We start from the raw sequence: 27,707 nt of genomic DNA on the forward strand, positions 1-27,707 counted from the left end.
TGAAGTTGGTTTACAAATATTTGCCTTCATTTCATCCTTTCATCCTTCTATAGCTTGACCAGTTGGAAGAGGCAGTGCAAGCAGCGCACACGTTTTTCATGGCCAACCCCGAGCACATGGAAATTCAACAGAACATAGAGAATTATAGAACCATAGCTGGTGTGGAATCATTCCAGTTGGTAGATCGAGAGGCCAAACCACACTTGGTGAGTTCTGGGGACCCTTTCTTCTATGACGTGGGGCTGACTGTGCCTTCATTTCCTTTGACTCACACATATCCACGTGAACGTGTCTTTCAAGTTGACTCCATTCCCAGTAACACTTTTGTATCTTTATATTTCTCACATGAAATTTGTAATTATCAGGTTGGAGGAATGAGACAATGTTTAATATTTTAAATTAAGGCCGGGGATTTAGCTCAGTGGTTTCGCTGCCTGCCTTGCAAGAGCAAGGGCCCGAGTTCAATCCCCGGTACAAAAAAAAAAAAATTTAAATTAAAAATGTGAAAATTTCAGCTAAAAGTTTAAACTTTGAAAGAAATGAAAATTAACCTAGAAAAGTCAGTATATGGTAAAACCTGGACTATTATAGAAACATCTGCAACCTTCTCCATGCCTCAGCTCCTTTTTCACACTGTTATTTTTTTTAAGAGAAGGTCTGGCTAGGCTGGCCTTGAACTCCTGAGCCTTGAACTCCAGAAGCAATCCTTCTGCCTCAGCCTTCTGAGTATGAGGGCCTACAGGTGTGTACCTTTGCATCTGGCTTACAACACATGTATTTACACCTCGGAGTTGAAGCCAGCTTGAATTTTTCAGAATCACTGTGGTTTCCTAACTTTTGGTCTAGAGCCTTGTTCCTTGTACTTGTACTTTTCAAATTGAATCTTCATAAAGCTATAGAATTCTTTTTTAGGGTGAAGTGTTACCAGACATCACATATCAGGAGAGCTTTTTTCTGTATTTCCAATTTCCATCACAACCATTGTCAATGTGTGGTCTCCATAACTGCAGAAAAGGATAAGATTTTAGATGGAAGGCTTTCTTTATGATTATTATGTCAAGCCAAGCCTGGAAGTGGATATCATTTCCATTCACATCCGCTGCTCTGTACTTTTTCCGTGGCCTACTGACCCGCAGAACAACTGGAAAACAGTCTTATATGTATGTGCTCGATCGGTGCCATAGCAGGCTACTTGCTCAGTAACCCTCTCTCATTTATAGTTATTTGATTGCAGGGAGGTGATAGTTTAGCTCCCAGCACAGCCCTTCTTCATTCCTCTGGTTCACCAGAGTCTGATATCCCACCTTCCACAATATCCTTCTCTCTGCAAAAGCAGCACTCTCTGTTTTCCATTTCTTTGTAGGAAAGCTACAGTGCAGCTCTGAAACATTATGAGGCCGATGACTTTGAAGTGGCTATCAAGTACTTTGAAAAGGCTTTAAGAGACTATTTCAGTGAAGATACGGAGTGCCGAATCCTGTGTGAGGGCCCTCAGAGATTTGAAGAGTATGACTACTTAGGGTATAAAGCTGGTCTCTATGAAACCATTGCAGGTAAAGCTTATTTTTCTTATTATAAAAGTACTACATGCATTCTTGAAATATGGAAGTATTTATTGTAAAATTCAAAAGACATATATCTCTTCCATCCTAATTCTTGTTGATAAATTTGTATAGTTATAATTTTGTAATTGTTCTCCATTTGTAGATATCTATGTATTTATCTATAATTCTTTTATTCCATTTTATAAAAATAGGGCAATGTTATAAATATTGTTTTTCAACTTTTTTATGTTTGCTTTTATTTTATGCTTAACAATGAATTGCGGATTTCTTCTCATGTAAGTACAGATAGATTCACTTTATTATATTTGGTGGCTAGGTAATATAACACTTTTTTGGGCATATCATAATTACTTGACCTGTCTACATTGTTTCCTTGGGCCTCTGCCAGATCCATTTGCTTGTATTTCTGTGAGCATTGTTCATTAGTACACCGATTTTATGTGTGTTGTACATGTCATTTGCTACGTATTTCTCTACACTGAATCTTTTCTTTGGAAATGGGAAAGTTTTTCCTTTCTTAAGGTTTACTGTGTTAGAGTTTCTGGGAACATGGGCCCTGCCTTCATTCCCACTTTGCCACTGCCGCTGTTTCTGTGAATGTCCAGGAAGAAGTTGTTGGGTCCCAGGGCAGTTCTTCCCAGGCTCTTGGTGTCCTGAGCAAAGACTTGGACAAGATCCACAGAAAAGGTACTAGGGATGTACATTTATTGAAGGTGGATAAGGAGTTCACTCTCAGACTAAGAGCCAGTGAACAGACTCACAGTAGTCGTGAGCATCAGCCAATGTGGTGTTTTGTATCTGGAATTCCTGGACTGGCTTCTCCCTCACACAAATGAAGCATTGGAATGAATGTCCTAGCAAAAACTCACTTGGCCTGGCACTGGATTTAACCTGTCCTAGCAAAAGACTTACTCAGTTCCGCACCAGATGAAATGCGGAATTGAAAACAGCACCTTTTTGATTGGTTCTGCATGCACTGCTCAGGAGCTGGAGAGTCCTGGGCTCTGTATTCTGTAATGTGCCATGGGTCTCCATGACTTTGACAGATTCCCTCCAGTTGTTGGACCGGTTTTGCCCCAGCTCTAATCTACTTCCGTTGTGGCAGATAGCTTAGATCTGGTCTAAGAGATAGACTGAAAACTTTTCGTAGATTAGCATTTAGTGATTTGGTCCAGTTCGTGATTTCTAACATGTAATCAAATAAAACTGATGTTCTAATGAACAATGGTCACAAAAACACAATGTACTGATTTTGGAAAAGAATAGAGGTCTTCTAACTCAGGTTCTTTCATTTTTTAACGTAACTACCACCACCATTATCATAACTCTTCATAAAGAAAGGTGATTTTTTAAAAAGAGGTTTAGTCCCACTGATCAAACCAAGTATTATCAGAAATTCCATAAATATGGCAAGTTTCTTGGGAATTTGAAGCATATCCAAATTATTATGCGAAGGAAATTTTAAAGTGTATTCCCACACAAGTATCTTGGATCTCAAACTTACTAAAAGCATATTAATTGCACAATCACATTTGAGATAGAAAGCAGGCAAGGAACACAACTAATAAAAAGTAATATGACAACTCTCAAGATGTAAATTTTTTTCTGGGTCAAAACTGTCCTAAGCTAGGAAGAAAGCTGACATTTAAAGTACAGAATATTTCAGAAAAGCGCATAATGTTTGGATTTGGAGTTAGAAGGGACGTTAAAAGTTGGAGGAAATACAAATAGCTGGTGAATGTAGTTATTTATTCATGACTCTGCTTACTAAAGCCCTGAAGGATATTGTCTTGTCACTCTCATTTTGCTGCTATTTATATTCTGTCCTGAAAAGATTTCCATTCAAGGTTTGGATTTGCTAGGTGTGTTTTCCACCTTTTCCTTTTGCTTGCTCTTTAGAATTATAAGAAATGTATGCATTTAAGAAAGGAAAAGAGACTGTGGAGATAAGTAGGAGAAAACAGTTGATGAGTATTTGTTGTTTTTCCCATAAGATATACAACAGCTAATACTTGACATCTAACATGTCACCAAGCAAAGAGAGCTCCTTCCCTTGCAAACCCCAGCTGGAGTTAATGACTAGTGGAGTGAGGAGATTCTATTAGCTGTGCTGTGTCGGATTGACTTAGCCAGGTTATATGGAGCTGGCACACTGCCCCGCACCAGAAATTGCCTATTTCCTTCCTGTTGTGCTCTCATGTCACTCTTCAAGGTCACCCAGAGTCAAGCTGAGCTTAGACTAAACAGAGCACCTCTTGAAGGAAGGCAGAGCTATGATAAACTGTACAGCCATGGTATCAAATGATTGTGTCCTCTTCCAGGGAGGAGGATGGCTAAGTGTGAATGAATTTCTCTCTTCCTGAAAAGACAACCTCCAACTGCATTGTGAAAATTAAACTTACGCAGCCTACGTGAGGAACTTTCTTCTCTGTGCCCTTAGTCCCTTGTGTTTCCCCAGCTCAGGCTCTGATGAGAATGAGCCAAGAGTTCACAGAGCATGAAAACCCTTGCCCATCAGGAGATGCCCTCTGTTTGCAACTGTGAAGAATGAGGACAGTAAAAAAGGGAGCAAGGAGGAAGTGGAAAAATATTTATTCAGATTCTTTGTTGTTGCTGTTGCTGTTGAGCAGGGTCTCCTGCTGTGTTGCTTGGGCTAGACTGCAGCTGCAGGCACACCTCGTTCAGCAGTGGAGGTCTAGTCCTGAGAATAGCTTATTAAATGAATTAGTCGCTAAATGAGGAACTGTATGGAGTATGTACATTACAATATTCAGAGCAAAGAAATGGTCAAAGGATACTGCAACTTGATGACTGCTTTTATTTGCATAACTTTGTAATGTGTATCAGCACATAAAACTACAGTTCTGTACTATACAGTACGATCAGCAAAAACTATAGTGCTGGATAACAAGGTATACTTTACCAAAAAAAAAAAAAAGACATTGAGACTCTATATTAAGATGTACAGAACTATATAAAAAAAATAGTTGTAAATCCGAGTGGCATGTCCTAAGTCTGAATAGTCATTAAACAGGTGGGTTGTTAAACAAGGGATATCTTGTACTTCATTCAAATAATCTTCAATCTTTAGCCTGTGTAGTAGCTGGGACCAGAGGTGCGCTCCACCACATCTGGCTCCTATCAAAATTCGTCAGTTTTCATCTTTTCCTCTACTTTACCACTCCCTGGTAAAAAATACAGTGTCCCCAGTATGTATTAGTATATACCATACCCAGGTGATGGCATGATTTGTAATTGGATAGAACAGGGTCCTGAACAGTGGATATCAAGAAACAGTGCTTTTATGACCTCTTTAGAAAAATGGGGCGTGGAACTATTAACAAGAAAAAAGAGTTTTGCTTTACTGCTCCCTCCAAACTCTGCACGTAGGTGGTGGAATAACTAGGATCAGACTTTCAATCCTGATCCGAGACACTTCAGGCCCTCAAAAGTATCCATAGCGAAGCTTCAAGCTTGTTAAGTCAGAAAGTCCACATTTTGCTGGGTGTGAGTACCATGAAATGGTCTCTGTCACTTTCAGGCAGAGTAAAAAAGAAAACAAAAATGCTATGGGAAGAAAAGTGTGCAGCATTTAGAAAAGACCATGAGCCAGAGGGTTTGGGATCTGCTATCCCAGAGACCACTGGGAGAAGCTGATGGCGAATCGTTGTGTTTGTGAGGAGATTTGACAGTCTTGAAATGAAAATGATAGTGAGTCCTCCCTGGAGTGTGGCGAGTGAGGAGCGCTTGTGAAGCTGGCCCTGTGACCGAGCGCGGCTTTCACAGCCCGGAGGACTCACGCTCAGCTCTTGTCTTCCAGATCACTACATGCAGGTGCTGGTTTGTCAGCACGAGTGCGTGAGGGAGCTCGCCACGCGCCCCGGCCGCCTCTCACCGATTGAGAACTTTCTTCCTCTGCATTACGACTACCTACAGTTCGCCTACTACCGAGGTAAAGCATAGGTCATCTCTGAAGCTCTGTGGGGCCTGTTTTCCATTTCTGCAGCCATCACTTCTTCCGCATTCGGGTCTCTTTCTTCACTGTATCAGTGTTTCCGCTTTCCCGCTGATGGGACAAAATACCTAATATCTGTAATGTAGAGGACAAAAAGTTCATTTTGGCTCATGGTTTCTGTCCATGGTAAGCTGTCGAGGTGGCGACATCATAGCTGAAGGGCATCGTGGAGTAAAACTGCTCCCTTCACGGCCACTGGGAATCGGAGAACACTGGAGGAGAGCCGAGAGAAAGGGGCCCGGGACAAGGTGCTGTCCCCTAACCCACGCAGACACACCCAGCAGTGTGCTGTACTGATCGGCTAGGCATCTCTTCACTGAGTCAAGAGCGCAGTCATGATGAAAGGTTACAGTCATCAGAGCAATAAGAGTTTGTGCAGCTTCTCCCTCATCTCAAATTATTGTAGCTCATGACGAGCAGAGCAGAGGGTGACACAGCAAGTGGAAAGTGGACAAAATGCAGAATTTATACCAGCATCATTTCCTGAAAATTATACTGCACTGACACTTTTCAGTTTTTAAATTTAATTTTAATAGGAATCCATCCACATGGATTAAAGACCAAATATTGTAGAAGCTTCTGTCTCTTCTCTATCTCCACAACCCAATATCATGCCATTCAACCTAGCTTCTTATTTGTCCTTGCAGAGTTGTGTACATAAATAACCATCTGTGCCCACACTCACAGAAATTTATTTCCCCTTATTTTACACAAAAGTCAGCCTATGTTTATACTGTTTTCTATATTTTTTTCACTTAATATCTGACAGGTTTTTCTTGTGCCAAAATAGACCAGCAAAATTGTCAAGTTTTGTCAATTTTATATGGTTCTATTGAATTTTATCAGTATATAGAGAACTTTCTCATCCATTTTCAATATCTCCATATTATTTCACTATAATTAAATTTTCTCTTTGTTGATAAGAAGTTGTTCATAATCTTTTACTATTACGATCAACATTCAAGTGAATAATATTTCACATATGTCATTCCGTATCTATACATAATTATCCACAGGATAAATGTCGAGATGTACTATTGATGGATCAAAAAATTTATTCATTTTTAGTTTTGATAGACATTGTAAAATGTTACTCCATATAGATTTCATTTTCTGTTGTTCATGAGTAGACTATATATTATCAAAATTTTACAGCCACCAATCCACTAGTGAAAACTGATACGGCAAAATATTTTTATCTTAGTGAGAAAGAGATATTGAGCATCTTTTCTTATATTTCAAAGCAATAGAATTCAGATTGCTGAAATTGGTCATAGACATCATGTTGTCTAAAATCTTTATTTTGTAGAGAAATTATTAAAGTCACTTAGCTTACTGACAGGTCATAATTCCCAGGTCATTGTTCTTCTAGTTGTTTCTACTATCTCTAGCATCAGTGTCTTGCATAGAAGTCAATAGGAAAGTATCCCCCTTTTAAAATAATAAAAAGTTTGAAGCCAACATTTTAAGGCTACTTTGGAAATCCTCTCCTTTCTCCAAAGGAAAGATTACTCATTGTACTGGCGTTGATGGCAAATAATAAATTGTGCTCATCATGAGGAGTGAATGCAAAGGAGTTGAGAGAGTTGCCTAATTGTTGTCATGCTTATTAAAAATCAGAGCCATCTCTGAGTATATATATCTGGAAGGAATTTCTTTTAAACCAAATCCAGTGCTGTGACCTATTTGAAAATATGACGTACAACTTTCAAACTAAATATTTCTTTGTAATAGATAAATATTTCCAACAGAGAGTTCATCGTTGAAACATTATTGCTTGTTTCTTTTAGCAGGTGGCTACTATTTAGGTTGACACAGTGTTAGTGCAAGGGGCTGGGGAGATTCTCCAGAACATTCCATAAAAGTACCAGTTTACTGCAATCTTAACAGCAATGAGAAGAATCATTTCAAAATCACTTACACTTTTCACACATCATGTACAAAATGATGCTTCTTTGATGTAGAAGGTCATCCTCAGAACGTTTAGTTAACCTAAATAAATACAAACATCAAAATTAACTTCTATAGTTCTGTTATTTGTATTAAATATACAAATATTATTGTATTTGTATTAAATACAAATTGTATTTATTGTGTATTGTATTGTAATATTGTATTTGTATTGTATATTGTATTTGTATTAAATAAGTTTTCCACAAAAATCTTCAAGTAAAGACTTTTAATCATGTATGCGAAACATGTAGCACCAAAGCATACCACAAATTATCTCTTTGCATGGCTCAAGTCATATCCTTTCTTTTTCTATATTTCTGTTTACTCTGCTCAGCCTCACTTTTATTCCCTTTCTTTGATGATCAATGCTGACATCAATGGATATGTTGATGTCTCTCTCTAAAGCCCTCTGAGCAGAGAACAAGGCTCACCTTATGCTGCACATTCTTGGCCTTTCAGTTGGTGATTATGTAAAAGCTTTGGAATGTGCCAAGGCCTACCTTCTCTTCCATCCGGATGATGTGGATGTACTGGACAATGTAGATTACTATGAAAGTCTGATGGAGGATGGAATGGACACAGCATCCATCGAGCCTAGAGAGGTAAGATCATGGTTTTGAGAAGAAGTTCTCTATTCTGCCACATGCTTTTGGGAGAAATAACCAAATTATAACACTGCTCTTCAAGATATCTGACAATTTAGGAAAGATTCTAGAACTTAGTTCTTTCAAACTTTATTCAGACCAGAAGCATATTTTTCTTCATATAGGCTAGCTTGTGAAAATATGTCTACATGGGGATATGTTTTTGCAGCACTGAATATTTCTGAATATTAGCTCATTTGTCATTATCAAATAAAAAATACTTTTACTTGACCATCTATCATATTATATTATTACCACCTAGCATGGGTCCTTGCTTTAGTTATAATGGAAATTAAAACTGAGGCATTTGGCGCGAATTTACAGGTAAAGAGCTGTATTTGGGAAGTAAGGTAAAACAGGAGACGGTAGAGCTGTGACAAACATCAAGCTGGACCTCTAACAAAGGAAAGTGATGGGAATTAGGGAGGGAGTCCCCTTTGAGGAATTTAAGGGGGCCAGGTCTGAAGAGGAGGATCAGACTGGCCCAACAAAGAGTGGAAACCGGTTTTCTGGGGAGCTGTGGTGGCCTGGGTCTGGCTGATTACTATCTCAGTTCTGATTTCTTAGCTCTGGAGAAATCCTTTTTGGCTTGAGGGAAAATTCAGTTCCCATGAAATGGTTATTCTTGCTCGGGGGTGGGGTGACTTCACCTCGGGTTGGTCGCAAGCCTGCTTTTCCTGGACCCCAGGTGACTTCAGGCTTAGGATGACGGCCGTTTAGAACTGGACACTGCAAATGCTGGTCATTGAAACTGCCTGTAGATCCTGAAACTCCGTTGTCTCATCTGGGTGTTGTCAGTCTCGATGGGGGATAAGATAGGCTGGGTAAATGTAGGGCTAATGTAATGCAGACACTCCTGCAGCTGGTAACATGCCTATGTGCACAGTTGAACTTGGATCTGACACACCTTTTTAATGTCATAAAGGGGACATAGAAAATGAGAGCAGAAGTGCCAAGCTTGTCCTGCTTTTAGTTTTCCCACGGGCATTAGTAGGTCAGCTGCCTCAAAAGAAAATACAAATTATGCTTTTAATGAATAACAGGTTAAGGACTCAGGAGTGAGTTTGTCTTCTGTTGCTATAATGATTTCTGTGTCTGTATTTCTTCTTTTACTTTTTTTTTTTTTTTTTTGGAAGCAGGGTCTCACTTTGTAGCCCAGGCTGGCCTTGAACTTGCAGCGATCCTCCTGCCTTAGCCTCCCAAGTGCTGGGATTGATTGCAGGCGTGCTCCACCACGTTTGGCTGAGTCAGTATTTGTTAAATGTTATTTAATGTAAATGTTATCCTCTTTTTCTTCCCTTTCTTTTTTTCCCCTAGGATGCGGCAATGTTTGTGAAACGTCATAAACTTGAAGCTGAACTGATAAAATCGGCTGCAGAGGGTCTGGGATTCTCATACACTGAACCAGTAAGATCAAAATGGAAAAATGAAATGTTTATTAAAAGAATTTCTCAATGGAGTTCTTATTTATAGTTTTATTCCCCACCCTATTTGTTGAAAGTCTCGACATCCAGCTTGAGTTAAAAATTGAGAAAGAAGAATCTTTGCTCAGTATATAAATTTTAATAGATTTCCATATCATTGAGGTCCAAAGTCACAGCAAATATGTCCAGTAAAAGTAGTTTCTATACAATTCATTTGCCTCGGAGTTGTTTGGTTTCCTCAAATTCTGTATGAACACCTAATATTTCCTGCTTCTATTAATGCTTCCTTATTATTTAAAACTAAGGAGGCTTCAAAAGGAACAAAATCAGTCACAGCGCATCTGGCTGCCCTTCCTCCACGTCCCATGCTTCCTTCTAACCGTTGTTCATTTGGAGACAGCATTTATAGAACTAGTGCCATGGTATAGACTTCTTCATGTTCTGATTTTTATATAGAAAGACATAAGTCATTTCTGTATTTGTACAGCTTTTAAAATTATTTCTAGCCGTGTACATAGAACTGATGTACAAAAAATAACTTCTCCTGCTGCTGGATATTTGAATTATTTCTGATTTTTTTTACTATATTTAATCCATTAAGCATTTTTTTCTTTCTATTGAACAGTAACCTCATTCTAAATCCCAGTAGGATTTCTCTGCCATCAAAGGATATCAGGTTTTAAAATTCTCAAACCTCCCAAGTTCAATCCCTGGTACAAAAAAATTCTCAAACTTAAGTTGCTTTCCCAAGGGAGTGTTTCTGATATCTTCTCTGCTCCTAGTGTTGCACAAAAGTACCAGTTTACCATCAACTTCTCATCAGTAAAAAATAACATCCTAAAATCACTTATATTACATTACTCTTCTTTTCTTCCCTCCCTCCCGCTTTTTTCTTTCTCTCCCTATCTTTTTTCTTTTCTTCCTTCCTTCCTTCCTTCCTTTCTTTTCTTTTCTTTTTCTTTTTTCTTTCGGTCTAACTGGGTTTGAACCCGGGACTTGCTTTCTTTTTTTTTTAATTTGTGGTACCAGGGATTGAACTGAGGACCTTGCATTTTCGAGGCAGGCACAGCACCACTGAGCTATATCCCTTGCTCACCAGAGCTTTCATACTGAGCTACATCTCTAGGCCCTTTTTACTTTTCCTTTTGAGACAGACTTTCAGTCATTACATTATGCGGGCTGGGCTTGAACTTCCAGTTGTCCCGCCTTGGCTTGCTATAGTGCTGGGATTACAGGTGTGCACCACTCTAAGCCTTTCTTTTCTTTTTAGAATCACCTGGTCATGGACTTTATTTGTTTATCTATAGGTTACTTACATGTTTTCAGTAATATACATTAATATGATTATGGAAGCATTATTTATAGTATTTTCCATTTATAATATATTTATTATTTTTCTTAGGTATGCTTTGTATTCATTGGCACATTTTAAAGATCTGGTTAATTTAAGATCATATTTCTAATGTAATACTTCTATTATATTTGTTTTTATTTTTTATTTGAAAACATTGTGTTACCCCAACAGATCCCAGAACGTGTCACTTACTGATTTGAAAATCCTAGACAAATAATCAAGCTGAACTTCTTTTCTTTCTTAGTTTTTCCATAAAACATAAAACAGTTGGACTGAATGATGTTTCAAGCATCTCTGTAAAACCAATTTTTAGGTCACTTTCTGGGACTAAAAGGATGGATGTCCAAGCTAATTCCATACTAGTTTTTGATTCACTCGTATGTCATTTTGCTTTTGCCAAAATCACATCAAGCTTAGCCTGCTTTTTTTGTTGTTGTTTTTGTTTTTGGGGTTTTTTTTGTTTTTGGTACCGGGGATCGAACTTGGGTCCTTGCACTTGCACAGCAGGCGGCGAAACCACTGAGCTAAATCCCCGGCTAGCCTGCTTTTTATTAAGTTTTTAGATAAAGCATATATTGTGTTTTGATGTTAGATTCAAGCTGCCTTATATTTTAGGTCTTTGGAATACTTTCAGTGTACTTTTATGTTATTTCTGTAAATGATGTTATAGCAACCAAATTACAAATGTTTTCTTAATTTAATACAGAATTATTGGATCAGATATGGAGGACGACAAGATGAGAATCAGTGAGTCTTCTATTCAGATTTTTTTTTGCTTTTGTCCAATGAAAAGAAATACAGAACATATTATAAGGAACTTAGCTGTATGACATTGGTAAAAAAAAAAAAAATACAATTAACAGTTTTGAGCTGCAAATGAAGAGATCTGTGTCCTGGTCCTAGCTATTCCAGTCACATTTGTGTGACTTTAAATGATTATCATTCTCCCTGGGTCTCTTGATTTTTCCTAAAATTAAGAAGTTGAATCAGTTGGTCTTGGAAGGCTAATATTGTATGATTCCAAATCAGGGAGAGTTGGGTCCTGTTTTTGACTTATTAGTAGGAAAAAACTATGAAATTTTCTTGTGATGGTGAATTCCCTTACTTTATTTAAATTCCCTTACTGTATTTACTTGAAATTAAGAAGTTCAGAAAGTTCTTATGCAAGATAAATATAAGGTGTTACTAACTCACTTAGAAGGGATAATTCATATTTTTAAAACAATTGAAGCAAATTTACATGGTTGAGTTATGTATGTTTCACATCACATGGTCCAGTTTAACTGTTTTCAAATTGGGAAACAGGTCAGTCGAGAGAAGAAACTTAGGCCTTCATGAAGAGGGACTAGCAGATTCAGTTCTTACTCAGAATCTTAAGATGTTTTATTGGTTTTTAGGGACTTAACACTGGAGTGGTATAAGATTATTGCAGGAGAACAGAGTGTACATGCATGTTTGGATCTGTCCAATCTGCTCATTGAGTATGTTGAAGGCACAGCCTCCTATCATTTTTGCCTGTGAAATGCATGGCATAAACCTATATGTTCTTCTAAGTATAGTCAAGAACTATAACGTTAGCACACACTTTATTTCAAACCAATAATTATTCAGTGATACCTCTAGGCTCAAGGTATAGTGCAGTATTTGAGCATTATGAAAATGAGCATGGTCATTTTTTTTTCCTATTTCTTGGCATGATAATCTAATCTGCAAGGTAGGGGTTGAAGTATAAATGCAATTAATTATAATGAATGTTGCAAAAAGTATTTAGAAGACTGAAATGGAGGATGGTCATTGAGAAAATAACAGTACTTCACAGAGGCAGGGACTTTGATTTGATTTTGAAAGTTAGGTGAACTTGTGTGCAATATACACAAACGTACATGATAGCATCTTTGCCTTTAACCATCTTGGATCAATGAGAAATTGTGATTTCAATTTTTTGAATGTACAGGGTACCTTCAGGAGTGAATGTGGAAGAGGCAGAAGTTCATGGATTGTCAGTAGGAAAAAAGTCATCACTCAAGATAGAGCGAGACCTAAGGGAGGGTAAGTTCTTGCACACTTTTACCCTCACAAGGAGGAGAAGGGGTGAGCTGTGAACAGTTCTGATCTAGATCAAGAAAAAAACCCACATTCTCTGGAAAATGAAGAGTGAGACTAATCTATAGCAGTAGACCAATCAGGCTGAAATAATAATAGTGAGACTAATCAGGCTGAAATAATAGTGAGACTAATCAGGCTGAAAGGAAGGCTTACAAACAGAATCTCTCAGATTTTTATATCTTTTCAGAAGTGATCCAAATTCTCTCCCTCAGCTGTGACCCACTGGAATACTGTGAGTTAGGCAAGGAAGATGTGGTCATCCCATCCTGAGTCAAATTCCAGAGTCTTAGTAAGGTCACAGGACTTAATTATTTCATGCAGTCAATTAGTGAGGTCCAGGTAGTATGGGGTCAACAGCATCTCTGAGGAACTTGGAGAGGAGATAGGTCACGTGAGATATTATGTTTGTTCACCTAAGATACTTGAAGAATATAGACCTGAGCAATGCTTTGAGGAAAAGTAGATCATATTTTTTAATTTTTTTCAATGCTAGGAATTAAACCCAAGGCCTTATACATGCTCGACTTCATGCTCTACCACGGAGTTACATCACCAGCCTCAAATTAGACTGATTGAATTGACAGAGGTGTCGAAGCAGCCATTGTCGATGATAAAACAAATCTAGTAAAGGCACAGAAATAGAGACAGCAACACATTATGTTCCCAGTCGTGTAAGATCAAATTTGGTGGAATCACAGATGGAGTGTTGCCAAAAGCAGCTTTTAAATAGAGCCAATCATTAAACTATTAGCAGTATTAGTAATATCAGAAATTGTAATCCTTAACAATTATTGTTTCTGCATAAAAAAGGTTATGAAAACCTTTCAAGCAAATTTACATACAGTTCATTTAATACTAGCAGCCTTGCCTGTGTATGAAAGGATACAGTTAGTGACTTCGCCAAGATCTCATAACTTATAATATGTTGGGAAGGAATTTGAACACAGACTTTGGAATGTAATTCCTGTTGTCTTCTTCACCTGCTGTATGGAATATAAAAATGTCCACCCTCACAGTGTAGCCTCTGTTGATTAAATACAGCCTTCCCAGTGTGTTATGGTGTATAAATCAATGTTCATTCCCAAAGCCTCTTGCGGTCAGAGGCAGTGGCTTGTGGGTGGTGATTGGAGGGTGGGGATTATAGAGCTGATTTGGTGGTGGGAGATGAATCTCTTAAGAAGAGGCATATCGGTGGGGATGTGGCCGGGGTTTATCTCCCTTCTCAGGTCTTCCCTTCACTCTGCTTCCCTGGCACCATGCCCTGAGCAGCTCTCCTCCACCGGGGTCCTCTGCCATGCTTCCTGCCTTGGAGACAGCTCACTGTGGATTGAAATCTCAGCAATAAGAAAGTGATTAGACACTGGGTATCTGTCTAGGGTTGGTTCTAGGACTCCCCTACTTCCTAGCATGCCAAAATCCAAAGGTATTCATGTGCTTTATATGAAATGGATTATATATAACCTATTTATAGCCTCTTGTATACTTTAACATCTGCAAATTACTTACAGTATCCAATACAATGTAAGTACTATGTAAATAGTTGGTGTACTCTGCCACTTATGGAATAATGACAGAAAAGGCTATAACATAATCAGTCCAGAGTCAATTTTTTCGATTATTTTCAATACTAGGTTGGATGAATTCATTGGTGCATAACTGCCGATAGGTACAGATGGTCAACTGTCATGCAAGATACAAAGAGGTTTTCAAAAACCTACGTTGAGAAGTACAGTACTTCCTCCCCTAAGAGAGCTTGTCAGCACATTCCTGTAGCTGACTTGGAAACTTCTGGCTCTGTACAACTTGTACATTTCCCAGCCCTTTCCTTCCTTAGCTTCCAAATCAGTTTGAAGCAGTAAACAGGATAATATGTGCATCCCATCTGACCTAGACCTCAGTTTTTAGCCTCAAAGCCCAAGCTGTTTTACAACAGCCAGAAAGGTTCATGGTCAGCCAGAGTTCATGTTGGTTTTTCAGCTGAGAAATCACCCAGGAAGAACATGCCAGTAGCTCAGCACTGTGCTGTTAAGTGTTTGGGAAACTCCAGGACAATTGCCAAATTCCAAGTCTTTTTTTGATTTTCAGGGAAACTGATGTCCAGCAATTGACTAGGAAGGTTGGAAGGAAGAGTAGAATCGAGGACTGTATGTTGTGATTTTTTTTGGTGGGGGCGGCTACAAAAAATCTATCATGTCTGCAATTTTTTTGGTTGAATTGGGCAGTGGATTTCAGGATATTCTCTGGGAATGTAAGAGACTGCAGGAAAGAAAAAAACAATAATTTTTTACACATGTAACCAGACGTGTGTGTTTTTGTTGTGGTGGTGGTGGTGGTTTGGTTTGGTTTGGTTTGGTTTTGCCTCACTCCAAGCAGTTCTCCAAGGAACACCAACTTGGTGCCCTAGAATTGGATTGGAGTTTGACCCTCAGGCAGAGTCTGGAGATGCTGCTAGGTTCCACAAGCAAAGGGCTCTGTCCCACAGGACTGTGCCCACTTCCCATACCAGTGGACTCCTGGTTGACCTGACCAATTGGCTACCAATGGGGCTCTCGTGACCCTCTCTTTGAAGTTGGATAGTTTATAGAGCACTTCACAGAACTCAGGGAAACACATTTACCAGTTCAGCAGGAAGGACTTTCAAGAGGATACAAATGAACAACCAGATGGAGAGGTACACAGGACAAGGTATGGGGAAGCAGGCACTTGCCTGTCTCACCTGGAGAAAACACCTTCCCAGCATCACCACGTCCCAGGGCATTGCCCCTTCCCAGAGTTTCCTGGGCAAGGATGCAAATTTTGGTCCTTTCATGGGGTCTTCCTGGTGACAGTTTCAGTCAGAGTGCGTCCAGGGCTGCACCTGAAATCACTTCTTTATCATAAACTCAGGTGGCAACAAAAAGAACTTATTATGAATAAAAAAAAAAAAACCTTTTGTCTTCAGGAAATTACAAGGGTTTCTGAAGCTTTGAACTAGGAATTAAGTACAGTGACCAATTATATTTCTTATTGTACCGTAACTGGAAAACCTTTCTAGACACTAGACATCTAAATAGGATCTCAATGAAAAGCAGTGGCAGATAGAGAGAAAATTCCAAATCAGAAAACACTTTTATATCTTAGTCTGGCTGAAAGCAGATCTTAAGGAGAGAAAAAGTGATGCATGTGCCACAAAATAAAGTATGTTTCTTTTTCATCTTCCACAAAGAGATTGTCCTCTGTCCTGGTTGCCTGATGCTATTCATTAACACAGCTCCGTAAACATTATGCTAAGAGTCACTCAGCACCACATCCCAAGTGCTTAACTAAAGCAGTTCCGCCACTTTTCCATGCTTCCCTCAATCACTGTTTTTCCAAAAGCCATGCTCAGTAATGATCTCAGAGTCATTGGCGGTATGAAGGACACAACATGGAACTTGGAATCAGTAGGAGGCCTAATCTCTGGGATGATATTCTTCACCTGTGCTGCACACTGATAGGAACGTAGAAACCCTTTGGACTCACGCTCCTTGTCTGTAAATGAAGGACGACAAGGTTTTGAGATGATGCCTGGGAAAGTCTTCTGTAAACTGTATGAGACTGTGCTCATATAAGGGCTTTTTGGCATGCACACCCCAATCTTGCCTTGTGTGACACTGGTGTTTGTGGAAAAGCGATTCTTCATGCCATGAACCACAAGCAGTGAGCACAGAGGAGTCCTTTCCTAGAAGATCTCTCTTTGTTGCTACTGGAGAGCAAGAGCCAGGCACATACTTTATGAATGAGAGAAGAATTCACTCGCTTAAATCTCCTTGCACTGTGGCTAAGAATTGGCTGAAGCTGTCAAATCAGACCTCGGGAACCACAACCTACTGAACTGCGTTTAAATTTTAACATTTTCCTCTGTCTGGTGTGCTGCTAGTCATCTGCAGGCTGCCTTATGAATGACAACGTTTTTCTCCCTTTCTTTTTTTTTTACTAGAGGGTGATGATTGTTTTTGTCAAGTATATATGTTCTGACAAAAATTATACTTAGTGATAACCATAATACCTACATGAACCACATAACCAAATACAGATTCTCTCTAGACCTGGTTGCCTCTAAATATTGAAGATTCCATGTTGTACTCTTCCTTTACCTGGTCATTGGGAGGTCTGACTGCAGGAAGTGTCAATATCTCAGTCTCCTGCCCTAAGGTATCCTTCATTATGAAATATGCTAATTGGGATGCTCCATTCGGAATTAACACAATATTCCAGGCATTATTTAACTAACTTAGTAATAGTAATCATAAGAATGATAAGAAATACTTATACAGAACATGGGTGATAGGCACATTTTTGAATATTTTAGTCTGGTAACTGTAAAGATCATATTTTGAAAATGAGCTGATTATGTTAAAAGTAATCTACCCTCAAAAGAAAATCACAAAGAAAATCTAGCAAAATACAAGTGAACCTAGTTTGCTACTACACTCCATTTCTATTTGAATTTTATTTCAATGAATGCTTTTCAGTGAACCTACCAGCATCTGGTCTTTCTTGTTGGAGGAACATTTCTTTTCATATTTCTAAACTGCAGTGAGCAGGGCAGTTCACTCTTCCAAATATCTGAAGGAAAGTCTACATGTGATTAGGAGTATGAATCCTAATCAGCTACATAGACTGGAACAACTTTTCCCGAACTCTGCCCTATAGTAAGAGATTCTGGGCATCGGAGGAGGCCACTGTTTTGTTTTGTTTTATTTGTATGGAAAAAATAAATAGCACAAATGTAGCAGCTTACAACCCCCATTTATCATATCAGAGTTTTATATTATACAATGGATTTATTAGCACTGGAGCTTTCGAGGGAAGATTTGCTTTAAGAGAGAACCATGTGTTGCTCACGATTGAGAAATGCTGTCTCATTCTCTTCACATTCCGTTAATCATGGGATGTAGTGAAGCTTTTGTCCTAAGTAGAACAATAAAGAGTTAGATAGTCCTTTTCCCTTATTTGACTAAACTGTGCCGTAGAGGTTAGCGGACCTCAAGTTCAGCATCTCCACTTCCTCCCACACATGTGTTCTAGGCCCGGTGTTGGTGTCCGTTGCTATTCCTGGGGAGGACGGAAGGACCCCTGCCTGCCTCCCCTACCCTCTTGCTCTGTGTGCTGAGCTCTCTGTACCCACAGGCACTTGCCAGGCCCTCCTTCATCCTTATTAGGAATTTTATAGGAAGTTTAAAAACCACTCTTTTCTGCTCGGCTTCCAGTTCATGACATTTGCACTCTGTACAGCTGAAGATTTCTTCAGTGTCAGAGGCTTTTTCTTCAGACCCACTGTATGAGGAACGGACCTTGTCAGGTCTGGATTTTATCATTTCACAAATTAAAATGTGACCCCAATGTCACTCTCTGCAAAGACAACATGAGGGTGATTTTTCTAAAGTTGGGGACTCTTAGAGCAACCTACAGGAAACTCCAGTGTAGAAAAGACTTTGGAAAGATTTTAGCCAGAAAGCAGAGAAATAATGACTCCAAATACAAGACCATGACAGTCAGTGGAGCAGTGGGCAGGGGCCTGGCAAAGGCATCGGGTGACTTGGTGTGACAGCCTGAGTTACCCGGGGAAGGCATTGCTCTAGAACGGCGGAACTGAGCTGAGCCTGTCCCACCCGGGGTCAGGATATGTCAAATAACTGTCCGCCGTGCTACGACAGAGGTAGGAACGAAGGCCCTGGAGAAGGGTGAGTCTTCTTAGAGGAGAATCCCATGAGATGCTCCACCTGCTTTTCAGGAGCATCCTGAATAAAATGAAAGAAAACAGTTTATCTATCCCCAAATACAGTACGCACCTCATATATTATTATAACAGGGAAAACTGGGAGTTGCACATCTGCCTTTTTCTGTTCATCAAGTTGCCTGATGTGATGTGTGCTTGCATTCCTAAGTAGTGATGAAGAAACTGATGTTCCCAGACTGTCCATTGGAAGCAGTGGTGTGTTCTGCACCTCCCTTCTTGCCGACAGGATGGGAGTAATGGGAACATAATGTGCTCTGTCGTCCCTTCAGGTGGCCCTCTGCTCTACGAGAATGTCACCTTTGTCTACAACTCTGAGCAGCTGAACGGGACCCAGCGGGTTCTCCTGGATAATGTCCTGTCCCAAGAGCAGTGCCGAGAGCTCCACAGCGTGGCCAGAGTGAGGACAGGGCGGGGATGGGGTGGGGAGAACCACCTACCACTACCTACCGGAGGCTGGGAGGGCCATGGTCCAGGCCCATGTGGATCCAAGGAATAGGGCCTAAAATCAGGCCTTGCTTCAGGACCAGAGCTTTGACGGCAGGGGCACTTTGTAGGCTTCGGGCTGGGGTGATTTTCATTTTCCAGGTTGGCCCTGGATAACTGGTGGCTTCCATCCTAAGACAGTGGCTCTCCCGCATGTGCCCTTCCTGTCATTTAAAGTCTCTTTATTTTAATCAGTAATCTACCCATATATACATCATTTATATTCCATTCACTTTTACAAAAAGCATAACATTTTATAAGGAAAATGTAGACTGAAGATGAAATAAAGATATCTCTCCATTTGGAAGAATTAATTATACCTGGATCCTTGAATGAAATGGTAGTGGTTCAGAGTGTGGACTTTCTCTCCCGGCTTTCTGGAAGCTAAAGCCAAAAGGACTGATAATTCATCCAAGCAGCTGTCATTGAGCAGCCATTTTCTTGCCTTTTGCTTAGGGAATCATGCTTGTCGGTGATGGATACAGAGGAAAAACTTCACCCCATACGCCCAATGAAAAGTTTGAAGGTGCAACTGTCCTGAAAGCACTCAAGGTAAAGTCTTCCCTTTGGGGTTGGGTTTTTAAGCATCGATGTGGAGGGATTGATTAATAGCAGATATGGGGAGGTTTAGGGAGCAAGCCCAAAGTGGAAACTGTTGGTGCCTTTGATTGTTTGGCTTCGAGTGCTGTAGACTGAGCCAGGGCTTGGTGCATGCAGGGCTACACCTGCAGCCATTTTATTGTTCATTCCTTCATCCAGTCATCCATTTACTCACCTTTACTTTTCCTAAATTCGTACCTGACCAAAAAATGCAACCCCTGTCCTCAAGGGGCTCATACTCTAATTATGAAAACAGGCCGAAACAGATAACAGTTCTCTGTTGCAAGAAGTACTGTTAGAGAGGAATGAAGAACGCTTATTGTCCTAACCCAAATCCGCAAGCGCCTAGTTTCAGTCAGGTCAGAGATGGTCTTCCTGTACGGACCCAGTGAACCCCTGTGTCTGTCTATTTTGAGTCCTCCAGCCAACCTCATGGTTTCTACTGTCTGTTTTTCTCCTTCAGTTTGGTTATGAAGGCCGAGTCCCACTGAAGAGTGCCCGCCTGTTCTACGACGTCAGTGAGAAGGCGCGAAAGATCGTGGAATCCTATTTCATGCTGAACTCGACCCTGTATTTTTCCTATACACACTTGGTCTGCCGAACTGCCCTGTCCGGTGAGATTTCATGGCCTCACCTTGTTCCCTTCTACTCATGATGCAATGGGAAATACATCACTGAAAAATCTGTGTTTCTAAAAAAAGAAACAAACAGTGTGAATTCTTTATTTTTCCCGTTCTTCTTTTTCTCCTTTTTGTTCCTCTAAAGTTTCGGAAGACCCCTTACTTTGTACACTCTTTCAAATCCATTTCTTCTAATTGCTAGGGCCAGACAGAAAATGTTTTTCTGTTCTGGGTTTCTTTTCTTGGAACCAAGACCTTGAACATTACAGTTGTAATGTCCCAAGCATTGAGCAAAAACAGAGACAATGAAGGAATTATTAAGAATTGTTGAAAGGCAGAGTCTTCCTCACTCCCTTATCTTCGTCATTTCCTCTCTCCTCCTTTTTCCTTCTTTCCTCGTTCCCCCTTGAATGGGAGAAAAAGGGAGTCACAGGAGTAGACATCACCCTTGTGGAGTTTTAGCCAAATAGAAATCATTTATTTACACTTTCATGTTATCCTTACCCTTTTGCTGCTGCACATGAAGTGCCACCTGTGAAATGCATGCAGTTTACACATGGGTGTTTATACCAGAAAACTTCTATGATTGAAGAGACAGGTATCATTTGCCCAAAATTTCCCATCAAGTTCACGACCAAACAGCCTCAACTCTTGACCACTGTTATTCCCGTCTTCTACGATGAGAGAAGACAGTTATATCATCTGTTGGAAGTCTCTGCACTTCATCTCATTCCTCTCGTTCCTTTTGGTGGCAGGTCAGCAAGACAGAAGAAATGACCTCAGTCATCCCATCCACGCTGACAACTGCCTGCTGGATCCTGAGGCCAATGAATGCTGGAAGGAGCCCCCTGCCTATACTTTCCGGGACTACAGGTACTACCGGCGCCTCCTTCACTCCAGGCTTTGACCCAGCAGTTATCAAAACCCACAGAAGCTAGGAAGCTGCTGTCTTTGGCTTGTTATGGTGTTCATCTCTGTGGAGCAGAATTTCTCAAGTCATCTCCTGGAGCAGCCACCATAACTGAGAAATGCCATCTGCATTTTTCAAACATCATATACATTTTGCATCCAGTTAACTAGAGTGTTTTTTAATCGCGTTGTTTTGATTGAGACATATCCTTCGGTGTACTTCATTCTGAGAATATGAGCCTGATGTTCCAACACCTGTAGGGTCTGTCATATCACTTAGCTATTATTCACATCTGTGAAGAACTATGTCTACGTTTTATCCGTAAGAAACTCGAAATTCAAAATAAAATAATGTTTTCTCTCATGGAAAGATATCTGCATTGTAAAGAGAAGGATCAGGAGTTATAATGACCCTGTATATACTAGTGTGTTAATTATTAATACACTGTGTCCTATTCAGAAACATTTATTGAGCACTCCTGCCTGCAAATCTGGGGAACTCCAGAATACGTTATCTCCATATAGATGTATCCTTTAAAGTACCTCTTACATGAGGGAAGAAGAGAGTTATAAGCAGTGAGAATGAGTTCAGATGGCTATATTAAATCAAATTTAGTTAGGCATTCTTTGGAGGAGTGGAAATGTGAGATGAACTTCAAATTATAATTAAATCTTCACTGCAGGTGGAATCAATACATGCCTCAGGCCTGTAACCCAAACTTCATCTGATCTTACTGTCAAGGGTTGGAGGGTCAATTATTTCAATGTCTACCTCAAAGGCAATGTATTGATCAGGCTGGCTCATTTCCCACCAGCCTTCAGTGTTCTTTGATAATGTTGGTGTAAGGATTTAATGGAATGAATGGTTTTCCCTTTACTGTTATAGTGCTCTCCTGTACATGAATGATGACTTCGAAGGAGGAGAATTCATATTCACTGAAATGGATGCTAAGACTGTGACTGTAAGTAAACCTCTTCCTGAAGATGTATTTAACCTTTTTTTTTCAGTCTTGCCATATTTCCATTGGCTGATAGGCTACTGGATTTCAAATACTTGCAAGATCAAGGATTTAAGAGGTGAAGTGAGTCCCGTTAAATGTATAGATCATAAAACATTGGAAGTGGAAGCCTCCATAAATCTATTCTAGTCCACTTTAAAGGTGGGTAGATTAAATGATCAAGGCATTAAGGATTGGAGTGTGATCATATAGCTAGTTCACAGTAGATTAGGAACCAAAATCTTAGGAACCTAGATCTTCTGATTCTTTGTTAAGCACTCTGACAGAAATATAAAAACAACAGTTCCTAAGTTACCCAAGTCTAAGACAGATCAAATGATGATACAGAATAGCTCCAAGTAACTTGGTGTTCTCCAGGCCTCTAAATCCCTGCTTACCAAAATGATCATAGATGGGTCTATGTACTTGTGGATATGTGGATGTATATCACTGTAAGTTGCAAAAACCATACCTGCAAATTGGTGTCCATGCACACAGTTAAGGAAATCAAGTATTAAATTCAGCCACTATCTGCCTAAGCAAACCAGTGCCTATAGGAAAACCAGCCTACTTTACTCTTGGAGGCGATATATTTAGCACTGTTGGATCTTTAAGCCAAAGAGCATGCACCGTGGTAGAAAAGTCATTTTCCAGTTGAGGAAATCACATTATAAATAGATCATGAGGCATATCTTTTTTTATACGAAATCTAAGTAGTTGGGACATTGGCTTTGTATTTCTAGAACTGAGTTTTATACTTTTACTTTCGCAGTTTATGTAATTTGCTCATCTATGATCACACATGACAAACTACTGTGGAATAATTAAGTGATATTGAAAACTCTATATTACTGAGTTTAAAGAGGATTCCTACGAGGACAGTCATTGAAATTGTTCTAGAAATTGTTATAATTAAGAAAAAGATATTTCGTGCAGTTGATTACAATGAGGCACATTTAGAATGTCCTGATGCCTCAGGATTTTCCGGAAAAAAGATTCAGTGTTAATATGGAAATTGTCTGATGCTTCATCATCTGTGAAATTAAATCAAGATTGATGAAATAGGTTGGTATTTAAAACCCCTACACAGGATTTTCACTTTTGGAAGAGCTGTGTGTAGAAAGCATTTTATTTCTGATCTCTGCTAACACTGAAACAGATAAAAAATGATGCATCTCATACATCTTGAATGAAAATCAGAAAAGATTTCTTAGGTTCTTCTCCACCTAGTGGTCATCTTTGGAAGTGTTCGACGTTTGGATGGCAATCAATTTTAGTCCAGTGAACTCCGACTCTGGCGTTTAAACATGTCAAAGCAGAAGATATTCTCCTTTTAGAGATCTATAATTTTGAGAAACAGTGTAACTTTTTCAAAGCATTGAATCTAACCTCCCCTCAAAAAAGTAAATGAAAAGCGGACTTAAATATGTTATCCAAAATTCAGTAATACTTTATGTTAAAGCACGTGGCAAAGGTCTTAGGGTATTTCATATATAGTTAGAATTCTTAGTTAAGAATTCTAGAAATTCTAAAAATTATAGAATTGTCAGTTCTTATTTTTTTCACATAGTAAATTTATTCAAAATTTGGTACTAAAGGGAAATGGTCAATTTTCTGTTTCAGCTTCCCTTATTCCCTGAAGTAAATAGAGCAGGGAAAGGCCTAACTTGGAACTAGCCAAGGAATTAAAGTCTTCTGAATCCCTTACTTTGAAAAATCTGAAGATTGTCTACGTAACCAACTGGTGGCTGAGTGTGTAGATTTCCTCTGGACAAGTACATCACAAGTACTTCTCTGACTCTCAGTCATCATTGAGATGGTGTATTGTTCAGCTTTTCCTTTGATAGGACAAAATACCTGACTCACAACCTAAAGGGAGAGGGGTTTATTTTGGTTCTCAGTTTTAGACTATTGAAACCATGGTGGGGCTGGCTCTGGGGCAGAAACATCATGGCAGAGACCGTGGTAGAAAAAGGCTGCTCAATGCCTGGAGGCCAGGAAGCAATGAGAGAAGGGAAGGGCCAGGAATGAGATTACAGTGGTGTAGGTCCCTCCCTCAGGGACCCATCTCGTCCAATCAGGCCCTAGCTGCTAACAGCACATTCAGTTCTAAACTCATCAATGGATTCATTCGCTCGTGAGTATACCACACCCACGACCCAGTCATCTTCCACAAATCCAACCTCTGAAACCATGAGACCTGGGGGATACTTTAGATCTAAACTACAACAAACAGAAAGCAAACAGAGTTTTTAAAGAAATCACACTTTTAGGACAGTATACTTGGGAGATAATGAGTTATTTTCAATAGTGGCATTAATTTGTGAGACAGGAATAAAGCATTCTGGTCTTCTCTGCTTAAGACCAAAAGAGATCAGATTTGATGATTTCCATGTATTTCATGAAAAAATTCACTTTGATGTGAATGGGGCTGTATGACACAATAAGTTTACAATTACCATGTTTTCCCCAAAATAACACCTACCCAGAAAATTTAAGCTTTTGCTGGTCATTACCATGGTGATGGACAGTGTCATGGCAGAGGTTACACCTCACTATTCTCTTGCTCAGTCGGTACTCTGCGATGGCAGGTAAGGCTGATTGTGCCTGGCACTTTTGATCTCTAATTTTCAAGGCTATTTTCTGGTTATGTCTTACTTTCAGGGAAACACGTCATTTACCTAAACTTGAGAACACATCGTCCTTTCGAAGCCATGTTATCAAGGGAGACAAGTTGATTGAAGCGTGTTGATTCCTCCCCATGGTGACATGTGACAGGTGAAGCTCCCTCCCTATCTGATGAGATGAGTCTCAGCGATCCCTCAGTGCCCGCACACCTGTAATCCATACGAACTGCTTCGGGCTGTTGATGGCTTGTTTTCCTAAATTTCTTCACATCTCTCATTGCATCAGAGAGAAAACACTAAATTGTCCCATACCCATTCTTTAGAATGATAAGCCGTCGCTCCCATGACCTGTTAACCACAGAGAAGTTATGGCAGCCAAGGAAAGCGTGTTCCGGAGAACGTGAAACCCCAGCCTCAAGGCCACCAACTAAGGAGGCTTCTCCGGCACAGGCGGCAGGCCACCTCACACATCACGTATTATGCTATTTCTAGGTGGAAATGCACAGGAACTGCTTTCTGTGGGTAACTGAACTGATTCAGAGGGTGTCAATAACTAGCAAACTCTAGATTTACACCAGAAACGTCACCTTGACAAAGCTGCTTATGAAAAGCTACTCTATGTGGGGAAAAAAACCCACACAGAAAAAAAAACCCACAAATCTTTCTTCAATTATTATGACTAAGAGGAAAAACTAGAAATTGACTGCTCCTTTCTGTTCTCCTTAATAGTCATGCACACAAACACACTCGGTCACACAAATGCACACAAATAAGCATAGACACACACACACACCCACACACACCTGAGCCTCTGACTTTTTGACTCTACCCACCTCTGATTGTCCACACACTATGGCACAATCTGGGCTGTGAATCTTATGTATCATTCACAGACTTCAAAAAAGGTTGAGATAGTCTTCTTAAGACAGTAGTGACATAGCTCTCTCATTCTGTGCAGAGTGAAAACACTCTTGGAATGAGCTTGTACCAATTTGGGTCAGTTCAGAAAGTAGCTAGTTAGAATGGTGCCTCTTACCATGCAGTAAAATGAGTAGTGCTACTATTTCCTCTTGCTTTACTTTCTGTTCTACTCTAGAATCAGTCAGTTGCCAGTTTCCTAAAACTCAGTTGTTTAAACTCACCCTACTTTAAGGGCCAGCTTGTTGATCCCGTACTCCGTGTCATTACAGCAGCATCTGCTTTTCCCTCATGACCCTCTTCTACGTAAATGTGGTGACTGCACCACCTGAGCAATGCAGAGAGGCTTTGCAGTATCGTGCGGCCATTCCTGCACACCCAGAGGCCATGCACTAGGCCACCACAAGGCGCCGTGTGTTGTCATTGGCAGAGAGAGTCAGGCAATGCCTGAATGACCAGGAGTACTGGAAAGGGAATTCAGTGTCCTAGAGAATTAGACTTGGCTTTGAAAAGTTTTGCATTGTGAAAAACATATAAAACATAAATGTGCGGTTAAAGAATTAGAAATGGTGTACTCATATAACCACTACCTAGATGAGTATTGAAACTGTTCTGGCACGCTGGATGTCCTCTTCATTTCCTTGTCAGTCTACAAGTACTCAACATACACCTACCTTGCATGCAGATGCTTTGGTCATGCTAAAGCCATACAAATGAATTAAAAGAGAGTGTTTGCCTTCTTGGAATCTGCAGGCGGCTTGAATAGCACGCATGGAGTAATTACCACATGCATGGATTGTGCCACACATTTTATTTAGAATCATTTTATTAGCTGGATGTGGTGGCACACTCCTGTTGTCCCAGCACTCTGGAAGGCTGAGCCAGGAGCATAGTAACCTCCAGCCCAGGCTGGTCAATTTAGTGTCTTAGTGAGAAGCTGTCTCAACAAGAAAGGAACATTACAAGGGGGTGAGAATATACCTCAGTGTGAAGGCCCTAGGTTCAATCCCCAGTACCACAAAAAATATCATTTCATGACATAGATATTATTTTGGCTGTATCTTTGTTTTAAACACGAGAAAACTGAGACATACTATTTTTTCTTTAACACCAGGATTCTGTTATTCTTTGATTAAAGCACAGCCCAAATAATTCCGAGGAGGGATACGTTCACCGTATAAGAATTAGAAGTCTAATTTTTACTTTCATTCTCAGGCGTCTATAAAACCAAAGTGTGGCCGTATGATCAGCTTCTCCTCCGGAGGAGAGAACCCGCACGGGGTGAAGGCGGTCACCAAAGGCCAGCGGTGTGCGGTGGCCCTGTGGTTTACCTTGGACCCACTGTACAGAGAGCTGGTGAGTCCCTCCCACATCAGGAAAGCCAGATAGACCTGCACCCGTACCGATCTATCTGGAAACTTCCTTAGTTTGTGTCTCTGCAGGGTCCTAAGGGATAGAGATAAAACTTTTTTTCTTTTTTTTTTTTTGGTACCGGGGATCGAACTCTGGTCCTTGAGCTTGCGAGGCAGGAGGTGAAACCACTGAGCTAAATCCCCGGCCCAGAGATAAAACTTTTACGGAATCTCTTCTGGTATTGTTTTCTAACCAAAAGTAAAATTTGCTGGTAGATCCTGATTAGCAGTTACACATCAAGCTGTTACAGTCAGAGTCTGAGGAAAACAGTAGGGGTTGTGATGGTGATTTTTCATCTATTGAGTTCAAATAAGTGA

General features: G+C 40.0%; 1 protein-coding gene across 4 annotated transcripts in view; it reads left to right on the forward strand.

Annotated features, from left to right (window-relative positions):
- P3h2 (prolyl 3-hydroxylase 2) overlaps positions 1 to 27,707 on the forward strand; it is a 156,088-nt gene that overhangs the window by 118,334 nt on the left and 10,047 nt on the right. For 3 of the 4 annotated variants that reach the window (XM_004834787.3, XM_087186710.1, XM_004834789.4), the window contains exons 2-14: positions 54 to 206; positions 1,364 to 1,553; positions 5,386 to 5,517; positions 7,993 to 8,135; positions 9,495 to 9,584; positions 11,662 to 11,702; positions 12,910 to 13,004; positions 19,092 to 19,219; positions 19,762 to 19,857; positions 20,369 to 20,519; positions 21,281 to 21,398; positions 22,321 to 22,396; positions 27,193 to 27,333. In XM_004834787.3, the coding sequence (XP_004834844.2) occupies positions 54 to 206; positions 1,364 to 1,553; positions 5,386 to 5,517; positions 7,993 to 8,135; positions 9,495 to 9,584; positions 11,662 to 11,702; positions 12,910 to 13,004; positions 19,092 to 19,219; positions 19,762 to 19,857; positions 20,369 to 20,519; positions 21,281 to 21,398; positions 22,321 to 22,396; positions 27,193 to 27,333 (1,554 nt within the window). The remainder of the gene's footprint in view (positions 1 to 53; positions 207 to 1,363; positions 1,554 to 5,385; positions 5,518 to 7,992; positions 8,136 to 9,494; positions 9,585 to 11,661; positions 11,703 to 12,909; positions 13,005 to 19,091; positions 19,220 to 19,761; positions 19,858 to 20,368; positions 20,520 to 21,280; positions 21,399 to 22,320; positions 22,397 to 27,192; positions 27,334 to 27,707) is intronic. The other variant, XM_087186709.1, reaches the window with a different exon arrangement.

This window comes from Heterocephalus glaber, unplaced genomic scaffold, assembly GCF_053883595.1.
Source record: "Heterocephalus glaber isolate CG9 unplaced genomic scaffold, H.glaber_assembly_v1.0 deba00001504, whole genome shotgun sequence".
Classification (NCBI taxonomy): Eukaryota; Metazoa; Chordata; class Mammalia; order Rodentia; family Bathyergidae; genus Heterocephalus; species Heterocephalus glaber.